The sequence below is a fragment of the Ictalurus punctatus genome, chromosome 11 (assembly GCF_001660625.3).
Source record: "Ictalurus punctatus breed USDA103 chromosome 11, Coco_2.0, whole genome shotgun sequence".
NCBI lineage: Eukaryota > Metazoa > Chordata > Actinopteri > Siluriformes > Ictaluridae > Ictalurus > Ictalurus punctatus.
In genome coordinates, this window is record NC_030426.2 from 16480006 (window position 1) to 16497535 (window position 17530).

Here is a 17530-nt window from a genome sequence, read left to right on the forward strand (position 1 = left end):
TGGCTGAATCCCCAAATCCCCAAAGCTACACTCCAAAATCTAGTGGAAAGCCTTCCCAGAAAAGTGGAGGTTATAATAACAGCAAAGCAGGGACTAAATCTGGAATGGGATGTTCAACAAGCACATATGAGTGTGAATGTCAGGTGTCCTCATACTTTTCGCCATATAGTGTATTTAAATCCATCCATTTTCTGTACTGCATATCCTAACTTATCTCAGGGAACTCAGGGCACAAGGTGGGGGACACCCTGGACAGGGTCCCAACCCATCACAAGGCACAATCGCACACCCATTCAAACACTACCAACAAATTGGAAATGGCAATCTTTGGACTGGGGGTGGAAACCGGAGTACCCAGGGGAAACCCTTGAAGCACAGGGAGAACATGTAAACCCCATGCAAACAGGACAGAGGTGTAATTCGAACTCCCAACCACAGAGGTGCGAGACAAATGATTAGACAAAGATTCTTACAATGCTAATTCATTAAAACTTTGTTTTCTTTGTCTTGTAATAATAACTTTTATTGATTTGTATCCCAGAACCAATTTCCCTTCAAAAAAAAAAAGAAAAAAAAAAAAAGATAAAATAAAAATGGTAGAAAATAAACTTTTGGCACTTCACATGGATAGCACAGGGGCAACACAGATATAATGACTATGTTGCATATGCAGTGGTAACTCTGAAACTTTCCTGTCTACCAGCACTTAGCTGGTCGGATCAAGCTGGGGGTTTTCAGCAGGAGGATGGAGGGAGAGGAGGAGACATAGAGGCTGTTCACTTCCTCCTTATAACACTGCTCAGGAAGGTAGGGCTTCCACACCACTCCAGCGTCTCCATCCACATCCAGCAGTCACTCAGTTCATCAGCAATACAGGCAAGTTATATGAAATCATCATTACTCACACATTCTGCACAGTATCACTGCTCAGGTCAGGGAGCTTCAGTGTTTTAGTTTAACATGTTTTGCAGTAATGAAAACATATTAAAAGGTTTTGTAGGGGGAAGTAATTGCGTCTTTATTTTCATGGCTGCCTTTTTTCCCCCTGTTCGGTAACGATGTAAGAGCATGCAAATTAGCATTTCGGATTTCCGTGTAGAAGTTCATGTAAGCATCGTGCACCTTACAATTCTGAAATGACTTTTTATTTATTTCTTTTTTCATTTTTTAAAGTATATTAAAACCTACGCTCTTTCCATACTTTCTTTTCCTGCGCCAGAGGGCGTAGCCCAGTGTCATCCGCCCAGCCGTGATTATTATGATTATTTTATGAACTGACTCACGAGTCGATTCTTTCGAGCAAAGGTGTTTAATACCGAACTCTGGGAGATTTGTTTCGTTTGATTCATCAGAAAAAGTGTCAACAAAGCCACTGTTTTGTTTTGCAAGTGCAGTTTTGTGTCTATCTATAGCATGCATTATCTTTGAACGATGTCATTGAATCCCACTGTAGGGAAAGGAAAGGAAGTTTCACGACTCTCTCATGGCATATTCTACAATTTCCTTACAGACTCATATATGTGTGTGTGTGTGTGTGTGTGTGTGTGTGTGTGTGTATATATATATATATATATATATATATATATATATATATATATATATATATATATAAACATTATTTATATAATAGCCTGGTTTGTGTCTAAGAAGTAATAGATTAATAATAATAAAATTTTATATAAAATAAGGGGGGGTTATAATCATATCTATGTATTATTTTGCCGGAATCACAAAATTGGTGTACAATAGAAACTAGGTTTTCTCTCCCTGCAGCCCATTTTTTTCTGTGGACTGCCAAATGAGTCATTGGGCCATGGACATCAGGCCTGAAGTATGACTCACTTGACATTTTTCTCATTCTTTTTTCCTCTAACACATTCACTTGCATAAACCAAACTGTCATTTGATTCACCATGCCACAGTGGCATCCAGAAATAATGTTTTTAAGCAAAAGCAAGCATGAGATCTGATAAAAAAAAATTCCACTATTCAAGTCTCCATCATTGAACAGTTATTAACTTCAATTCGAAAAAGTAGACTTTAACTTAAATCTATAATGACAGTTGCACTTTTTGACTATATAGTATACAGCTATGGGAGTGAAATTATTTATAATTGCTTTATCCGGTGTTACCAAGATGAGGCTGGGTTCCCTTTTGTTCCTATCTAGGTTTCTTCCTCATTTCATCTCAGGGAATTTTTCCTTGCCACCCTCGCCTCTGGCTTGCTTATTATATAACTCTGAAAGACTACTTTGCAATAATGTCCATTGTTAAAAGCATTATACAAATTAAGTTAAATTGAAACCATTTTTTACTAACTACCAGAGGAACAAACCCTTTCTCTGGACCCTATATCTAGATGTGTTCGAACTCAACAAATTTATAAGTAGCCAGAAAATGTGTTCATCAAGTTTTATGTTGCAACTATCATTGATAACATGTTGTTTGGTGCTGTAAAATAATAATTATATAACTGTTCATAATAGTGTGAACTTATATATAATTATCAGACATGTCATACAGTCATGGTTGAACAGTTTATAAAATATACAATATATCTAGTAAATATCAGTACACCAAACATGGCTATTGTAAGTTATTTAACTCGTTAAACTTACATAACCCATCCCCAGGTCTAGACTTGCAGTCACTTTCATAACAACATACCTACCTACCTACACACCTTTTCTTCAGTTTACTGACTAATCCCCAACCTCTGTTCTAAGACAAAAATAATGGAGAAGTGGTGGCCATGCAACTTTAAACACTTCTCACTGAAAATAACCTTTATGAACCCTGAATTTTGTGCACATCACAGAATTTAATCAGCTCTGTTGTCTGCTGTTTGTTGATGCTGGTTCACCAAAAATTCTTCATCTCCTTGATCTCATGGTGTCTTTTGAAACTGTAAAACATGATACAGCAATTTTCCAATAATTTGTAATCTTAGAAAACATAAATCAGTACTGCCCCAATGTTCACTTCTTGGTCCACACTTTTTTTTTATATACACATGCTATCATGATCATAGCGTTAATTTATATATTGATTACTTTCAGTTATATGCAAATTCAACTTCAGTTCCTAACATTAAGACTCTCATGGTTCCTGCAATACAGGTTTTGACAATAGGCCCAAATTACCAGACTGTTAGATTCCTCTGTTGACATTTAGGGTGTGTCTGTTCAGGTTCCTAATAATTTGTGTGGGTTGTTAGGTATCTGGATGTTCTTCCAGACTGTTGAGACTAGAGATCGACCGATATTGATTTTTTATAACCGATACTGATTATTTGCATGTTTATATGCCCAATAACCGATATGCAGAACCGATATTTATTTATTGTTTTTCTTCTGTTTTTGACTCAGTGATAACAGCATCACTGAACTGAACATACCGTTTTATTTATAACAATTTTGTCAATTTCACTTCCTCCTTGCATACAAAATATCATGTAATATTGGAAAATGACTAGGAACTACGCCTCCCATCAGACACTACACCATGTGACATGTCTCATTCACCTGTTTAGCTCATCAGCACTGTTGTATGTGTATATAGTCACGTTCAGAACTGGACTGTTGTGACTGTCTTGTGTTGCTTGCGCTGTCTCTATGTATCATGTTATGCCCGTCTTATGTTGTGCTTTATTTGATACTTTATTAAATGTTTCACTGAGATTATACTCTTGTTTATACACCAATAAATAGAGGGGTCTGAAAGAGTGCAATAAATAAATAAATTTAATAAATAAATAAATAAATAAATAAAGTGTACTATAACTGAAGTGTCTAAAAAAAAGAAATTGATGAGGTAAACAGATTACATGACTCCCTGAGTTTGATTCTATTTCTTAGCATCAAGCTGCTTAAACAAATGCTTATATCAAGCATTTATGTAACACATCTCAGTTATGCATTAATGGCTATATTATGTTAAATAAAGTTTATTAATTAAAGCAAAGCAAGTATACTTAACTGTGCACACTGTTGTTGACTCATCTCCCCTCAGATTCAGTGCTGCAGTGGTGGCCTTTTATTGGTGGATCCGTTATTAAAAAACCGATATCCGAGAAATGCTTAAATATCGGGGGAAATGTCGGTAAAACCGATTATAAGTCGATCTCTAGTTGAGACTCACATTACATTTCCCCTCAATCTGCCCTTTTTTCCACCTTTGTAACTCCTTTGTCTTCACCCTTTCTTATATATGAGATACTAAAACATTAGTGTTTTAATTAGCTCTCCTGTTGATTATTGTAATGCTCTCTTTATTGGTCTACCAGCTCAAACTCTGTACAAAGATCAATACATTGAAAACTCAGCTGCTGCCCCGATCCCATCTTGTACCCTCAGGTCCTCTGGCAGCAGACTGCTTACATTACCTCACTCCAGACTTTATTGTTGATTAAGTTAATATTATTCTTGTTGTTCTAATGCTGAGAAAATTAGCCAAACATTCTGCTTCCTGAGTGTGTAATTATCTGTGTTTAACTAAGCAGATGCACGTGCTTGTTTGTCAAAGATAATCAGATCTCCCAAATGGATGTGACCCTATGAGATTCACACCGTCATACACTCATCTGACTGCATCTGACTGATCACGATTATGTGTGTCTATAGTCTATTTTATGTGGAAAAGTAATGTGTGTTCATATTTACAGAGATCATGGTGGTCCACAAGGAGTTCCAGACTGCAGGAAAACAGCCAGGCTTGCAGGTATGGAGGGTGGAAAAGATGGATCTGGTGCCAGTACCCAAGCAGCTCTATGGAAACTTCTACATTGGAGATGCCTACATCCTTCTCTACACCACTCCTGCTCCATCCTACGCCATCCACATCTGGCTTGGTGAGACTCTCTGTCTTTGTCTGTCTGCCCACATATCTAATAAATATCTATCCATCACTCTCTCTGTCTGTCTAATTATACACTCACCGTCCACTTTATTAGTAACACCTGTACACCTGCACATTCATGCAGTTATCTAATCAGCGTAATGTATAAAATCATGCAGATCCAGGTCAAGAGCTTCGGGGAATGTTCACATCAAACATCAGAATGAAGTAAATGTGCAATCTATGTGGCTGTAATTGTGGCATGAAAGTTGGTAGCAGATGGGCTGGTTTGAGTATTTCAGAAACTGCTGATCTCCAGGGAATTTCACACAACAGTCTCTAGAATAGAGAAAACAAAAAAACATTTACTGAGCGACAGTTCTGTGGGTGGAAATGCCTTGCTGATAAGAGCGGTCAGTGGAAAATGACCAGATTGGTTCGAGTTGACAGGAAAGATACATTAACTCATATAATCACTCTATACAACTGTGGTAAGCAGAAAAGCATCTCATCACACACAAAACATTGAAATTTGTTGTACATGGGCTGCAACAGCAGAAGAACGGGAATCTGAGGCTATCACAGGCACAGACTCACTCAAACTGGACAGTTGAAGATTAGAAAAGAAATCACCTGGTCTTCAACTGTCGATGTTTGGTGAATCTGTGCCCATGGTAGCTCCGTATTCTTGTTCTTGACTGACGGGAGTGGAGGCTGATCTCTGGTCTCTGCTTTTGTAGCTCAGTTGTAAAGAGTGCTGTCAGCGTAAACCAGTCTGGTCATTATCTGATCTCTCTCATCAACAAGGTGTTTCAACCTGCAGACCATTACTTATGCATCTTTTTTTGTTTTTAGCACCCTTCTATGTAACAACAACTACTATGCCATGGTTTAAGTCACAAAAATCATACTTTTTCATATTCTGATGTTTAATGTGAATATAACATACAGTATTCACATATATGTAACAAATTATTTATTTATTTATTTATTCATTCATTTATTTATTTATTTCTGCTGACATATGTCTATGTCATGTCTGCTTAGGGGGTGAGTGTTCCCAGGATGAGAGTGGAGCTGCAGCAATCTTTGCTACCCAATTGGACGACTTCTTGGGTGGAAGTCCAGTTCAGTTCCGTGAGGTCCAGAACAATGAGTCCCTCACCTTCCTTGGCTACTTCAAGTCCGGTGTTAAGTACAAGGTGGCATATTCTGTTTATAGCATAGAAACGGAACTGTACAAACATCTTCAAAACATAATACTTTCCTTCTAAAATAAGTATTAGATTAATTAAGTTGGTTTGTTCTTTTGTCTTTGCTGTTTTCATTAACCCCTCAATAATTTTTATTAGTGGTATTGATTAAATCATAGTTAGTTAATAATAAGCTTAAAGGTGAATAATGTGGGATGTTAAAGGATTAATACATACATGGATTTTATCAGGCACATTTTAGTCTAAGCTGAAAGATCAATACAAAAGTGTCGGCCAAGTCTGGGCTTGCACTAACATCCTCATTCCAGAAGTCTGTATCAGAGCAGAGAGATACTCCATTTTTATTCCTTTGTTGCTAAGAGTAAAGTTGGAATACAATATTGTCCTTCCACTCTGTGTGTGTGTGTGTGTGTGTGTGTGTGTGTGTGTGTGTGTGTGTGTGTGTGTTTGTGTGTGTGTGTGTGTGTGTGTGTGTGTGTGTGTGTGTGTATGCTCTAAGAGGGTATTTTCCCTTTCATTCTGAATACTTTAAACCAATGTGATTGTGGGTCTCGTATGAGAGCACAGCAAACAAACAGTGAAAAGAAGTGTGATGATAATAGAAAGAAAAACACTAAAGGAAGCAAATTCCACAGTGCTGACTCACACCTACAGTAATGAATCAACAGTTATAGTACTAAACATCTGTAGTGTTGATTCACACATACACTGATGAAACACTGAAAGAGCTTAATTAAAGGTATAGCCAGTGAATCCATCTGAAACTCCTTTTTACTTTTCCTTCCAAAACCACACCCTGAAACACATGCCTATTCTACATGCTGTCTAAATGCAAATGCAGGTGGGCTTTCTAAATTAACCTGCAACATGATTGACAGATAAGTAAAGACACTTTGTTTTGGTCCTTTAGATGTTGTGTTCAGTGCAGTTATGTCTCTTTGCTTCTCCTCTGTCTCACACACACAGCAAGGTGGTGTGGCCTCTGGCTTTCAACATGTGGTGACCAATGACATGGACGTGAAGCGATTACTCCATGTTAAAGGGCGGAGGGTGATCCGTGCCACCGAAGTTCCTCTGTCATGGACCAGCTTCAACCGTGGAGACTGTTTCATCATCGATCTGGGCAAGGTCAGGTGTCACAAAGCAGCAAACCAGAGCTTGCTGTACAATTACCCTTAGCACTGTTTAGTTTCTGGTGTGCGTCATATCCTTTGTCTTTCTTCATCATTATGTAACAGAATAATATCATTTAATAACACCAAATGTAAATGAGAATGTAACAATTAATAATAATTGATAATTACACTGGAAGTAATTACTTGTATTCTGTTATCCATTATCTTATAAGCATGCAATAACTGAAGCCTTTGTTCCAGATGCTAAAATTCATTCTAATATGTATTGGTTATCAAGAAAACCGAAATGAAAGTGTGGTTTTGGTCAGTGTTGCAGTGCAGAGAAGAGTTTCTAGAAAAGAGAATCATAACATTGCTCTTTTGTAGCCTATTCAGTTGCTAGCAACTCTAACAAATAGCAACTGAATATGCTGAAATTACCTAGTTAACAGAGGACACAAGGACACTACAGACAAATAATCAGTTTTGGATCACTTTGGTTTACACTTTTTTTATTACACACCTACAGTAAATTATGGGCAATACACACCAAGAATAACACTATTTGATATGTTTCTGTGTTATAGGACATCTATCAGTGGTGTGGCAGTGAGTGTAACCGATTTGAACGTCTGAAAGCATCTCAGGTGGCCATGGACATCCGCGATAATGAGCGTAATGGTCGTTCCAAGCTGCAGATGGTTGAGGAGGGCTTGGAGCCGGAGGCCATTACTGCTGTAAGCATCACTGAGGGGAGAAACTGAGAAATCGATACACAAATGCTGTTCAAGAGCTTTTCGTTTAGACATTTTCCAAGAGAATTAGCCAAGACCTACATGGTGTCTGAAGTTTGTTTCTTTAGTTTTGTAATATAATATAATATGATATAATATGATATGATATAATATAATATAATATAATATAATATAATATAATATTATATTATATTATATTATATTATATTATATTAAGTGGAATTATATTATCATCAAATCACTTCTAATATACAATTCCATGCCTCATACCTATACCATAATACCATACAACGCGCTGCTGAGGAACGTTTATTTGAGATACTGAACAAATCAACATTATTTTGGTGAATATATAATGATTTAGGCATGCAGTTTGCAGAGTGTTAAACTGGCAGCTATAACCTTAATCTTTATAATCAGCTATAATCTAATCAACGTTTACTCCATTAGCTTTGTAGAGTCGTTTTGTAGTGCAAAACTATAGTAGAAAAAACATATCCTGGTTGATTGTCTACATTCAGAGTGAGGCAGAAATTGTGTGTAATTCCTTTTTAGCCAAACTATTTTTTTCAACAATTGTAAATGTGTTTTTATGAAATTGATATTCTAAGTCTCAACATTACAGATTACATTAAGGTCAACTTTAAAGACTGCTCCAGCCATTCCTCATATAAGCTGTTGAACTTGGCTGGGTTTAACTGCAGGAAACTCTTAGTCACTGAACTACCGGAAATGTTTGCTTCATATGTTGCATATTTTTAGGTTCTTGGATCCAAACCCGACATACCCGCAGGAAGTGCTGATGATGAGGCTGTTGACAGAGCCAACAAGAAGGGCACTCTTTATATGGTAAACCATTAGTTGTCATTTTGTTTGTGTGTGTGTGTGTGTGTGTCTGTGTCTGTAAACAGAAACAAATATGAAATAAATATGATTTAAATGATATTTATAATTATTAAATGCATAATGAAAATTAAAGAATAATAGAATTAAACACTAATGTATTTATTATTATTGTTGTTGCTGTTGTTATTATTGTTGTTATTATATGATTTGTAGTTTCAGTTTGAAGTCATTTAATAAGACTGGTAGATATAATGTTAATCGTGTTTGGTTAGGTTTCTGATGCTTCAGGCTCCATGAAGGCCTCTCTGGTGGCTCAGAGCAGCCCATTCAAACAGGAGATGCTTTCTCCCAGTGAATGCTACATCCTTGACAATGGAGTTGATGGCAAAATCTTCTTGTGGAAAGGTGAATCTTGTGATTTAGGGCTGTTTATCATATCAGTTACTTACAGAAATTAATTAGCCATATGAAAAGTTAGAAATGCTCAGCTAAAATCTTAGCATTAGCATATGAGAACCTATTCAGTTTAACTGAATTCACATCTTGCCTAGGTGTGATAAGAACTGGAATTGAATCAACGTCTGTATGATGATCATTGAGGAATGAACTGAACTTAAACTGAACTTACTGAAATCTAAGGCCAAATTAGATTATTTATTTCTGACCCATTGGTCTTCTTTTGCCCTTCAGGTCCAAAAGCCAACGAAGCTGAACGAAAGGCGTCTATGAATGCCGCACAGCAGTTTATCAAAGACAAAAACTACCCTAAAAACACCCAGGTAAAATTCCAATCAGGGCTCCTCGCACCTCAAATCTGTCAACATCTAACTGAAGTCTAGCTGTCAACATCTGTTGATTGTTTGTGATTAGATCCAGCTGTTGCCCGCTGGTGGGGAGACCACCCTGTTTAAACAGTTCTTCAGCAACTGGAAGGATAAGGATCAGACCACGGGCCCAGGGAAGGCCTACACTATTGGGAAAATCGCCAGAGTGGAGCAGGTCCCCTTTGACGCATCCAGTCTGCACTCCAATAAAGCCATGGCTGCTCAACACGGCATGGTGGACGATGGGTCGGGCAAGGTGCAGGTAAGTCAGAACACAAATCTAATACATACGAATGTATTTTGCACCTTGTTTGCAGATTTTGAAGTGGGATTTTGAATATGAGAATCTGATTATGAGATTAAGAATATTTTCAATATGAGATTCTGAAGATTTAAGGCAGGGGTGAATCATCACATTGAATAATCACATGATTCAACTTAGCTGTTCAATAGCCATCTGTCCTAACCATAGTTTATGAGCACTTAGTCTACAATTAAAAATAGTTTTTCTGTTTTGTGCAGAATTTGCACTGCCATTGCATCATTATCTGTTCTAACTAGTAGTGCAAGTGATTATATTACACAAAGTGACATTTTTTAACCACCTGTCAGATATCATCCCTGGAGCTCTGTAATCTCTGTATGTTCATGCATTCAGCGTCAGTAACCACTTTATCCTGATCAGAGTCACATTGTATCCAGGAACACTGGCCATAAGGCAGGAATACACCCTGGATGCGATGCCAGTCCATTGCTCATATATATTTACATCTAGGTCTAGTTTAAACAGTAGGTTTTCAATCATATAGTTCAAGGTAGAAGTGAAGGTAACTGAAGTTGTGTTCTAAACTTGTCATCATTCTGATCTGATAACGTACTGTCACTTTACAGAGTATTGCAGAGTTCAGAGTTCAGCGTTCTACCATATTTAACATCTTAGTCAACTTATTAGCTAGGTCTTCATGACCTAAATTTGCTCAAAGAAAGAAAACACCAGTCACTGCAGGGTTGTCACTCTTTCAGTATCTGAGTGATGTAACACATGCATTATGAGAGGTTTTTAGGCAAGATTTTGTAATCGCATCAAATTCAAGGCCTTGATTCTCACGTACAAGGCCTTGTCTGGAACAGCACCCCCTCTACGTCAACACTCACCTTGAAGTTTATGTTCCCTTGTGCAACCTACTCAGCGGAGCATTTTTTCAATTCAGCACTTACACCGGCTCTTACACCACGACTCTGTGTGTTTTGCTCCTCTAGAACTCAATTAAAAATCTTGTATGCTCGTACTACTTGTATTGTACTCCACTTAATATATCGCTTTGCTTGTATTTCCTCATTTGAAAAGCCGCTTTGGATAAAAGTATCTGCTAAATGAGTAGATGTAAATGTATCTTGGGTTATCTTTACAGGTGTGGCGTGTTGAAGGTAGTGACAAGGTTCCTGTAGACCCCTCCACCTATGGTCAGTTCTATGGAGGAGACTGCTATCTGATCCTCTACAGCTACAAACAGGGAGCCAGAGAGCAGCATATCATCTACACCTGGTGAGACAGTCCAACCATAAGCCACAATGCTATCTGACCTTCTCAGTAACTGATTGTGACATTGATTTGTATTGATAAATTGATATTGATTGATTGCTCTAGGCAGGGGCTGAAGTGCACGCAGGATGAGTTGGCCGCCTCTGCCTTTTTAACAGTCAAATTGGACGACTCCATGGGAGGATCTCCCGTGCAGGTCAGACTCATCTTTACAGTACTGATAACAGATTCTGTGGTTCACATTTACAATCATAGGGACACCAGAAAATCAATGTTTCCTCAGTAGTTTAAGGCAGTGTTTCTTTTTTTTAATACTTTTTTTTCTCTGTGTTTATGAATCAGTTGTGCTAAATGATTGTAAATGAAAGTTTCTGAAGCTCTTTGAACAGGATTAGTTGGACATGGAGAGCTGGGATAATGCGCTCTACAGGTGCTTTATCAGCATTGTCTGAGTTTTCTGTCCCTCTACCTGAGAGAAACATTATTTTTTTGTTACATAAAGGTCTTGTAAAGGTTTGTTACAGTGTGGCCTAAAAACATACTTGACATTTGTTTAGACGTCTTTATGTGTGGGTCGAAAGAATTTTTAAACACCAACAGCAATCAGGAAATGGTGATTGCTTTAGTAGTCTTTCAAATGTTTAGTTAATGTGGGTTGCATTAAAAGAGCAACATTTCTGCAGATTATATGACCAGGTTTGACCCAAACATCAAAGCTGGAAGAAAAGGAAACCTGCTGAACCCAATAATTAATAGCTGGAAACATGCATATTCAAACAGATCCACATTTATGAGCAAACATTTTGTTTTTGTTTGTTTAAGATATTTAGTTCAAGATGAATACACGATCCTTAATGTATAATCTCCAGCTCTGATGTGTGATCTCCTTTGCAGGTGCGTGTCACTCAAGGCCAGGAACCGCCCCATTTGATGAGCCTGTTTAAGGGCAAACCGATGATCATCTCCTTGGGCGGGACTTCACGAAAAGGCGGGCAGAGCAGTACAGGAAGTACACGTCTCTTCCATATTCGTCAAAGCTCCACCCGTGCTACACGTGCTGTTGAGGTCAGCCTGATGCATGTTGATGTCAAATCTTAGTGCTAGAAATGAATCCTTTCTGTATTTTTTATGTCAGGTATTGCATATTACGCACTTATTGTTAATAGTAGGACATTCTGTCCTCTTGAATTATGATAAATATCCACTTACATGTTTGGCAGATTTGCATGGTTGCTCTGCAACAGCAAAAGGAAAAACATTATTAGCCAATGTTTAGCCGGTCAGATGAGATTAGGGATGTTGCAGTAATTTTTTTTTTTTATTATTCTCCTGTTATTATATGATAATGCTTTTTTAAACACTTTTGCCATGCTACATAACACTATTCTAACATAATTTTTACTGTTTGATATAGCAATAAATAAAAATGTGGACTAGCAAGTGTGTTACAGTGTGGAAGTAGTTCAGTAAAAGCTTTGCTGCCTTGCAGCTCCAGGGTCCTAGGTTCACTCCTGAGCCCAGGATACTATCTATGCGGAGTTGTGCATGTTCTACCCATGTTTGCATGGATTTCCTCCAGGTTTCCTTTCATTGTCTAAAAACATGCAGGTGGACGGATTGGCTATTTTAAATTGCCCATAGGTGTGTGTGGGAATGATATCCTACATCGGACTGGTGTCCCATGGAATAGAAATGTGATGCATTGTGGCAGCATGCAGAATTTGCAAACATATAGTGTATGCACCATTAACTTTAGTTACACACTACAGTACCAAGCTAAAAGCCTTGTAGAGGTTTTGACTGAAAGGTGTTTTGCAATCAAAATGCGTACAGTAGCAATATGATCACAACATGCTGTTCATATCATGTGGGCCCCATAGGATGAACATTTCATGATACTGTTCTGTCAGTATTGTGGTATTTCAAGTTGAAGGATGTGTTTTCAGGTGCAACACTATATTGCAACGATTAAGGTTAAACCTCACTGAGCATAAAAAAGTTGTCTTCCCTTCTCTCAGGTGAAGCCCTCTGCTGCAAATCTGAACACCAACGATGTGTTTGTGCTGAAGACTCCAGACGCCATGTTTCTGTGGAAAGGAGTCGGGGCCACGGATGAGGAGCTGTCTGCTGCCAAACATGTCTGCAGCTTCCTGGGTGGCAGTGCTACTGAAGTGGCTGAGGGGAAAGAACCAGGTGTTCATTCATCAAATAACATTTTTAATAGCATTCTTCTCTATAGATTCAAGATTTTATTTGTCACTTATATATGTATATATATATATATATATATATATATATATATATATATATATATATATATATATATATATATATATATATATATATATACCCCCATGCGTCTACACTGTGTACATTTTGTATGTTTAATGCACACACTAAACTGTGTACATTTTGTATGTTCAGAATGATAGTTTCTAAATATTTTGTCAACATTATATATTCTACATCTCAGTGATAAATAAAGGACAAAATATCAATGAATCCAAAGATATACTGATTTTCAGTGTGAACAGATTCGAGCTGAGTTAAAAAGTTAAAAATAAAAAGTTAATACTAAGTTAAAAATAAAATCAGAAGGGAATAAAATGGAAATACAAAATTAGCATGGGATGTGTAGAAAATGGATGTACAAAATATGCAGTATGTATGTGATTAACAATAAATAAGATATATTAATTAGCTGATTAAAATTAGACTAATTAAAGGTTTCCTTGGTCTTTTTCTTTCCTTGATCAGCCAGAAATTATGCTGATAATGGAGGAAAAATAAATTCATCCTGTTTTGAACACACTGTAGGGAGCTAATAACTTGCAAAAGTATTATGCATTAACATAGTTCATTTATAAGATGTAGTTATGGTCTCTTTGACATCATTGCCATCGGAATGACGGCATATATTTACTCTTGATAGTGACAGTTTCATGTTATTGAGTTTTTTAAAAATGTTTATAAGTATGCCTGCTGTTTATTTCAGTTGACAATCATATCAGTAGAAGCCCTGATTAACTAAAATTGGTGCGGTATAAGAATATTATTGGTTGTTAAAATGTCTCTCTCTCTCTCTCTCTCTCTCGCTCTCTCTCTCTATCTCTATCTATCTATCTATCTTTCTCTGTCTCTTTCTCAGCGGGGTTCTGGTCTGCTCTTGGTGGAAAGAAGGACTATCAGACCTCCAGCAGTCTGCAGAAGACAGTTAAACCACCTCGCCTGTTTGGATGCTCCAACAAAACCGGCCGTCTCATAGTGAGTTCGCAGAACAGGAGTCAGTGGATGTTGTAATTTAACAATTAACACTTTCAGTTAACTTCATTGACCTAGTATAGATATCAGTTACTTTAAAGTTATTTTATAAATTGGTACAAGAATGGAAATATAGAAATAAGTTAAAATAATGAATACATATAAACCTCTCCCACCCTCCCCCCTTTCTCCCTCTCTCTCTCCCTCTCTCCCCCACCCCTCTCTCTCTCTCTCTCTCTCTTTCTCTCTCTCTCTCTCTCTGTCACATCCTGTTCCCAGGTAGAGGAAGTGCCAGGAGACTTCACTCAGGTTGATTTGGCCTCAGATGATGTCATGCTTCTGGATACCTGGCACCAGGTACCTCTACATGCTCCATCAAATCTCTACTCCTCTATCTAGTTACTTCAGTGATACAGTCCCCATTACCCCATTTGCTGTATTAATAACAAAGCCTGCTGGGTCTGAATGTGCAGGATGTCAATGTTTTTTTTTTTCTTGCTCTTCAGATCTTTGTCTGGATTGGTAACGATGCCAACGAAGTGGAGAAGAGCGGCTCAGATAAAATAGGTACTGCTGATGCAACATACTGTAGAGTTCTCATATCCCGTCAGATACCATACTGCCATCTCAAAACTGCTGAGAGTGTGAGAGACTCTCATATTTTTGGGTAGAGAGATGTGCACAAGACTTTGCGTCTGTTATAAATAAACCTCTTCAGCTGAGTTGTTGGGATGACTGCTAGATTTCTATTTGATGACCCATGTCCTCTAGCAGGAACAATATTTTGTCAGAGATAGGATGGGGCAGACTGTGCAGACATATAATTTTTTTCCAGGAACAGTTGAGAGAAAAATTTATTTTCTTGTTGCCAATTTCCACCTGTTAGCCGAGTCTCCCATATTGCATGACTGCTACCTGTTAACGCATGCTTTCTCCAAGGCACATGAACCCAGAAGCCTCATATTTTTGAACTGCAGCTCAAGTAACCTCATAGGAGGGTAGCACTAAGTGCCTTATTCTATAGACAGATGCCAGCAATTAGCAAACATTGCTGTGATTAATGGGAAAGAGGAAGGCCATCCTTTCCACCCAGAGAGCATGGAATCGTAAACATTTGAATTTGCAAGCTTCTGGTCATACAGCAGGTGTTGTATTTATCAACATACTGTAACATACTTTTGTCAGTTTTTATAGAGAATATTGTGCCATACAATATCAGAACCTTGATGCCATTTGAAATACAAATGAGGTGATAAGTTTTCATACGCCTTGCAGAATCTGCAAAACATTAATATTTTTTTTTTAAAAAGAGGAATCATAAATCCATCTAGATATCCAAATCCATAGATTTTCATACTGAGGACAACTGAGGGACTAGTACACAGCTATTACAAAAGGTGCAAACATTCACTGATGCTCAAGAAGGCAACATGATACATTAAGAGGCAGGGGGTGTAAACTTTAGAATAACAGTTGTAAATGTAAATTGTTTTTATTTTGCTTAAAGATCTTTTTTTTCCATTTAGTACTGCCCTTCAGAAACTACATATTTACATGTTTCCCAGAAGACAAAATAATAACAATTTACACCAATTATTCAATTATTCTGTTCAAAAGTTTACATCTCCACTACTTAATGTAGTGTGTTGCGTTCTTGAGAATCAATGAATGTGAAATAGCTTCTTCGGGGCAAAATGCAATTTTTATGATTTCTCTTAAAAAAAAAAAAAAAAAAAAAAAAAAAAAAAATTAACATTTTGCAAATTCTGTAAGGTATATGCAAACGTATGACCGCAACTGTAAGTATGCGATGATTTAGGCTTGCAAGTTTTCACAATGCTAACCTGTTAGCTCTATGCGTCCCTTACATGCTAGCAACATTAGCCTATCTATCACTGTAACATGAGGTTATTAAATTATAACTGTGAAATGTAACCATCTGAGTCAGATAAACATAATATGTTTCTTGTATTTGTTCCTTCAGCTAAAGACTATGTGAACTCAGACCCCTCTGGCCGTCATGGCACCCCCATCAGCATCATTAAGCAGGGCTTTGAGCCACCCACTTTCACTGGCTGGTTCCAGGCCTGGGATACTAAAATGTGGGACAAAGACCCTCTGGAACATATCCGTACCTGTTTCTAAACACACTCATAGTTTGCATGGCTTGCTGCTGTCTGCCATAAGACAAGCCTGCTATCTGAGAGAGCTATAGATTAACAGCAAAAACAATGCTATGCACTAGTCACTATATACACTGTCATGTCGTTTTTCATTAAATATTTGCTTCTGGCTTATTTTTTAAATACAGGAAGTTTTAAACATACAGTTAAAATATGTGTTTTGGCTAAATATATTCTAAAACTAAATGTAAGAACTTAACCAATGTGTTCTCTATCTGGCATGTAAATGTGGCCTTCATAATTATAAGCATTCAAATTGAAATATTTAAAAATGAAACCTCCAAAAATTGTTTAAAAAGTCAATGTAACATCTCAAAATGTTAATTTACACCTACCAGTCATTTTCTACAAATGCAGAACAAATATTGAAATATGCTGGTTAATAATAAAATGTGCATCTTGAAACAATGGCTAATGTCATCATTTAGTGGTTAAAGTACTTTAACTGCCTCAACTGCCTTAACAATGCCTTGACTGAGCTGAATAATCAATGTATCTTTGTACTGCTCTATGGTGATCCTTTCATATATTTTTAGAGTGTTACTAGCAAGCAGAAAGACAATTACATACTCTGTATGGCTAAAAGTATGTGGACAGATGACCATCATACCCATATGTGTTTCTTCCCCAAACTGTTGCCACAAACTTGGAATCACACAATTGTATAGGACATCTCTGTATTCTGTAGCATTAAGATCTCACTTTACTGGAATTATGTGGCCCAAACATGTTCCAGCATGACAATACCCCTGTGCACAATGAAGTCATGATTTGACAAGGTTGGACTGGAAGAAGTCAAGTGGCCTGCACAGAGCCCTGACCTAAACCCCACTGAACTGGAATGCTGACTTCACACCAGGCCTCCTCACCTGATATTAGTGCCTGAACTCACACTGCTCTTGTAGGTGATTGGGCAGTTTTTTTCAACCCTGAAACATGTGAAACCAAGGC

General features: G+C 37.4%; 1 protein-coding gene across 1 annotated transcript; it reads left to right on the forward strand.

Annotated features, from left to right (window-relative positions):
- The first annotated feature begins 761 nt into the window (after positions 1-761).
- On the forward strand, positions 762-16987 carry scinla (scinderin like a). Its single transcript, XM_017480296.3, has 17 exons — positions 762-876; positions 4666-4851; positions 5886-6040; positions 7019-7180; positions 7755-7904; positions 8685-8771; positions 9041-9173; positions 9459-9547; positions 9639-9854; positions 11005-11138; positions 11241-11331; positions 12030-12200; positions 13154-13328; positions 14284-14399; positions 14676-14753; positions 14903-14963; positions 16381-16987. The coding sequence occupies exons 2-17, from the start codon at positions 4671-4673 to the stop codon at positions 16539-16541; spliced, it is 2160 nt and encodes a 719-aa protein (XP_017335785.1). The 5' UTR covers positions 762-876; positions 4666-4670; the 3' UTR covers positions 16542-16987.
- The last annotated feature ends 543 nt before the right edge of the window (positions 16988-17530 follow it).

Excerpts from the sequence above, each read along its gene's own strand:
- scinla (XM_017480296.3), top strand. The coding sequence starts at position 4,671 with ATGGTGGTCCACAAGGAGTTCCAGACTGCAGGAAAACAGCCAGGCTTG. Across the intron at positions 6,041-7,018 it reads AGTCCGGTGTTAAGTACAAG|CAAGGTGGTGTGGCCTCTGG; the intron begins GTGGCATATTCT and ends TCACACACACAG. Across the intron at positions 11,139-11,240 it reads CAGCATATCATCTACACCTG|GCAGGGGCTGAAGTGCACGC; the intron begins GTGAGACAGTCC and ends TGATTGCTCTAG.